General features: G+C 35.2%; 1 protein-coding gene across 1 annotated transcript in view; it reads right to left on the minus strand.

The window, feature by feature from the left end:
- Nucleotides 1-4,627, minus strand: part of mid1 (midline 1) — a gene marked incomplete in the record, with an annotated part of 28,113 nt that overhangs the window by 10,920 nt on the left and 12,566 nt on the right. The window contains 1 exon segment of the mRNA XM_014018665.1: nt 1,859-1,954. Within this exon segment, the coding sequence (XP_013874119.1) occupies nt 1,859-1,954 (96 nt within the window).

Raw genomic sequence — 4,627 nt, forward strand, 5'->3', positions numbered from 1 at the left:
AAATTATGTATGTGATTTTTTTTACTTCAAATTTGCCTTCTAAATTTCACCTACCAAATTTCAACTGAATTATTTTGCCAGAAAAAAAATTAACTACAGAAATTCACCTCTAAAATTTCACCTGAAAATATTTGACTACTAAAATTCAGCTGCAGGAAATTGCTGTAAAAATGTATTGACCTCCTAGTGACCCAAGCCATAGTAATCAGCACTAGATCAAGTCAAGCAGATTTTAATGTATGGAAATGTTATTGTGCTTTTATTGTGAAAAGACAACATCGAAGTTTGTTGTTGCACGGAAATTTGGTTGTCCTGTTAAGTTATATTAAATAATGCTAAACATTACAATCAAACCTGCACTCTGGATTAAATTTTGACTCGGACTCGTCAGAACAACATGACTCGACTCCACTGACATGCACTTTCAAGATGGCGGTCACTCGCAACAGTRAGTAAAAATCTTTTACATTTTGTGGTAACTAGCAGGTTACTACAGGTTACTCGTGTGGTACTTTTTAAGGATTATAAGAGGACATGTTAAAATGCTTATTGCTTATAAATACTGCATAGTGTTWTACTATAGTGCTGTGTTGTCTACTTAGCAGTGTTGTAATAGTGAGAGGAGGARCAGAATGCCTCATGGTCATGGTTAACATTTTAGGTTTAGTTCAACAGTGAATAYAGAATAGTTAAGGCTTTGCATTATAAATGTGACCTTAAAGTATTATGTGTCTCACTTTTTTTTAAAGTCCACAGTATTTACTAGTTTGCTGTATGTAGTATGCAATGTTTTGTTTTGAAATAATTGAAAACTAGAAGTCACTGTTTAGCGATGCTGTTTTGTAAATTGTTTGTAGCTCTTTCTTGAGGCAGTGCACAGTCTGTAAGTTAATTAAATTATTTCATGTACTTTATATAAACATTTAACTAAAGTATACTGAGGTTCTTTAAAAGTCCTTGTTTGTGGTTGTTTGAGTTGGTGGAAATACTTACGGATTATGGCACTTGTCTAAATAACTGACTAAATCAAAAGTGACCRATCAGTACTTTGTATTTTGTTTAGTGCACAACAATAAGTGAAAAGGACATTTTTTATATAGTTTTTATAATTTTGTTAAAAAAAATTATCAGATAATATGCGGACCTCCTCAGAAATCATAAAAGCATTTATTATATGTATGCAGACCTCTGCSCAACACATTGGTGTGTCACATGATCAAATGAGCGTAATGTGATTGGCTGAAATCCCCTCGACTCGACCTAATGCTGATTGCTTTGGCTTGGGTCACCAGGAGGGCAACACATTTTTACGGCCAATTTCTGCAGCTGAATTTTAGTAGTTGAATATTTTCAGGTGAATTTTTAAAGGTGAATTTCTGTAGTCTACTACAGTCTAATAGAAAAATAAAAGAGCATTTACATAAACTACTTTGAAATTTTACTTGTTTTAAGGCAGCATCTGCCATCTTTTTTTCTGTGTCCGGCTAAAGTCATTAGTTTATCAATTGGCTCACATCTAAAGAATTATCYACAACAGGTAAGACATTAATTGTTCACAACTTTTCCACAGAACCCTTCTTCAAAGCTACACAGCAAAGATAAATCACTAGCAAAACACAATATGTCATATTTTTGTAGGCAAATAAATGTCATCTTTGTAGATTTATRATGTTCTAAAAACATCAAATTCACAGCCCTATTTAGAATATTGTTAACAGWTGATCAATTTTGCTGAAAGAATAAAATATTTCCTTCAGATTTAATAATTAAACATGGTGTTAATTATTTAATGACTTCTTGTTGCTACGGAAATGCTTCAAAAGCCTCCACCTGAAAGCAGACAGATAAACAGCCTCACCTCCACGTTTTGGCAGGTTTGGATAAGCTTCCCCATCAAGCTTTCCAACTCACTGGTCCTCTTGATTAGATTACCGAGGTTGGAATCCAAGGCTTGCTGCAAAACGCAGTTCAGAAAAAAAAAACTCAATTTAATTACAACTTTCTGTCACTGAGCCGTGAGCGGCTGAATAAATATTAGAGAATGATTTAAACAAATGAATAAAAACAGAATTAGAAGGTACTCAGCACAGGCTGCAACTGGATCTGGCTGTCCACTCTGAGGCTCTGATTAGTCTGAAGCCCCCTAAAGTCCTCCCTGCAGTGCTCCAAAGATCCCATCACACAGCCTGCTGAGACCGTGCAGCTTAGCAGAACATCTGCCGGTGATTTGGACAACTAAACTCAGGCTGTGTTAATCACTTACTGAGATCAAAGGCTTATGTTTCAAACTTAATCTCTGGCTGTAATTGGGTGGCAGGAAGATGGTGTGCTCTGAYTGTAAAAAACGCCTTTTGTTCTTTTGAAATAAAATCTTCACACAGATATCAAAGTGCTTTATCAATAAATGTATAAATGGAGAATAAAAGATGTAATTCCAAACTCCAGTTTATGTAATTGTCAGTAGTTTAAGATGCTCTAAGCAGCACACATGCTCAGTTTGCTTAGAAACAATGAAAACTTTCATCATTCAAATGTGTTGCGAAAACATCAGGATGCTGTTTAAAATGAACATTTTTAAAAAGCAAAATARTTTGAAAATCCTTTGGTGTTAAAATTTAATCTTAGAAAGTTTAACTTATACATACTCAGGTGCCAAAAACTAAAATAAATTTCAGCAGCACATTTTACACAAATCAGAGTTCATATTAATCACAAACTAAATTATTTTTTTTCTTTTTGCAAATAATTAAAGATACAGACTGCTGATTTTTGAAGTGATTTTCTGTCAAATAATCATCAGTAGTTTGTGACTTATTAGCTGTATACGGCAATGATGCTGAGGGGTTTTAAGTCAGCCTGAAGAGTGGCAGTTTTCACATTTCCATTCATCACGTGTTCAAGCTCAAGGAAGGCAAAGACATCCTTACATATTAATTTTGCATGCTGCAAAAAACTTTTCATTAACAGAAGTCACGAGCTTCTTAATCCAGTTGATGAAAACATGTTTACAAAACATCACATTTGCAGTTTGACTGAAACTGTTTAAAGGTTATTATTTTGAGAACTTTTTTGATAAGAAATTCTTTAAAATAAATCCAGTAGAAATCAGTTAAAAAATAAATAAAACCAATGTAATTCAAACGACGCCTGCCGTTGTAATTTTGCACTTTTGTTCTTATCTACAGGAGTTGAAACCTATGTATTAATGGCGGTGCCACTGTTTCCGCACCAGCAGCAAAATAAGACATCTGTGCCCAAAGTTCTGCCTCATATTGACACTGAGGCGTCTGTGGAGTCGGACCACTGTTATAAATCAATCATACTATGCAAACAAAGGCATGGAAWAACATTTCACATAATGTTCCTTTACTTTAAAATGTCAAACTTGCATCACTTGAAAGGAAATAGTTTTTCATAAATTTTAAATTGTCTTGTATTTGAATTAAATGTAAGAAATCTGTCGCCCACATTTATTTTATTCAATCCATTCATTATCTTAACCCGCTTCTTCCTTTCAGCAGTCGCTGTGGGGCGGGGTACACCCTGGACAGGTCAAAGTCTATCACAGGGCCACATACAGTAGAGACAAATAACCATTGTCTCTTTGACTCACACCTAGAGACAATTTAGAGTTACCAATCAGCCTAACAGTCATGTCTTTGGTCTGTGGGGATGAAACAGGTGAAAGAAAACCCACGCATGCACGGAAAGAACAGTTAAACTCTACCCAGAAGGGTCCCCGGCCGAGGCTCGATGTGGCAACCTTCTTGCTGAGAGGCATCAGCTCTACCACTTGAGCCACCGTGCTGCCATTTGTTTTATCATTAAATAAAAATCTAATTTAATCTACAATGTCACAAATAAAAGACTGAACSTGTTAGCAGGTAATAGTAATTGATGTACTGAACACGTACTGCGTTCTCTAATGAGCACATTTAATTATCTAAGCATTTACCTTCATATAATTTATTATAYCTTGATATTTATCTTTATTCTTATTTATTTGGGACTAAGTTCTTGTATGATGAGTGGCTCTATCACCTCACAGCAAAAAAGGATTGTGGTCATGTGTGGAGACTGCAAGTTCTCCCTGTGTTTTCTCTGAGTCCTCTGGTTTCTTCATACACTCCTAAATCAGGCATGTAAAGGTAATAGGAAATTCAAAATCTCAACTTTATAAATGTAAGCATGTGGTTGTCAGTGTTGGTCCTGTGAGTAGAGACACGTCCACAGTGTCCACGGCTCGGGCCAAATTTGTACAGCCTCCAGTCCTGAACACGATAAAGCAGTTTTAGAAAATGGAGGGATGAATGAATAGATTTTACTTCCAGTATCCAGAGATAACTAAGTTCATTTAAAGTTGAATTTGATAGCAATTTAATTCATATTTTACGGCATTCTGTTCATGGCTACATTTTACGGTTTTAGAAGTTTTGTGAAGCAGTCTGATTATTAATGTGAACTTGTTTGTTGGTGTTTTCTATCGTGGTTTAGTCGCATGCTTATGTCTGGCTCTGATTTTTAAGCAGCACAGTACAGAAATCTATGACAAGAACGTTAAGGAAATATCTTTAATTGAGCAATTTTCCAAACCCTGAAAAATGCAGCAAGAAAAATGTCCAAATTC

Source organism: Austrofundulus limnaeus, unplaced genomic scaffold, assembly GCF_001266775.1.
Source record: "Austrofundulus limnaeus strain Quisiro unplaced genomic scaffold, Austrofundulus_limnaeus-1.0 Scaffold199, whole genome shotgun sequence".
NCBI classification, from domain to species: domain Eukaryota; kingdom Metazoa; phylum Chordata; class Actinopteri; order Cyprinodontiformes; family Rivulidae; genus Austrofundulus; species Austrofundulus limnaeus.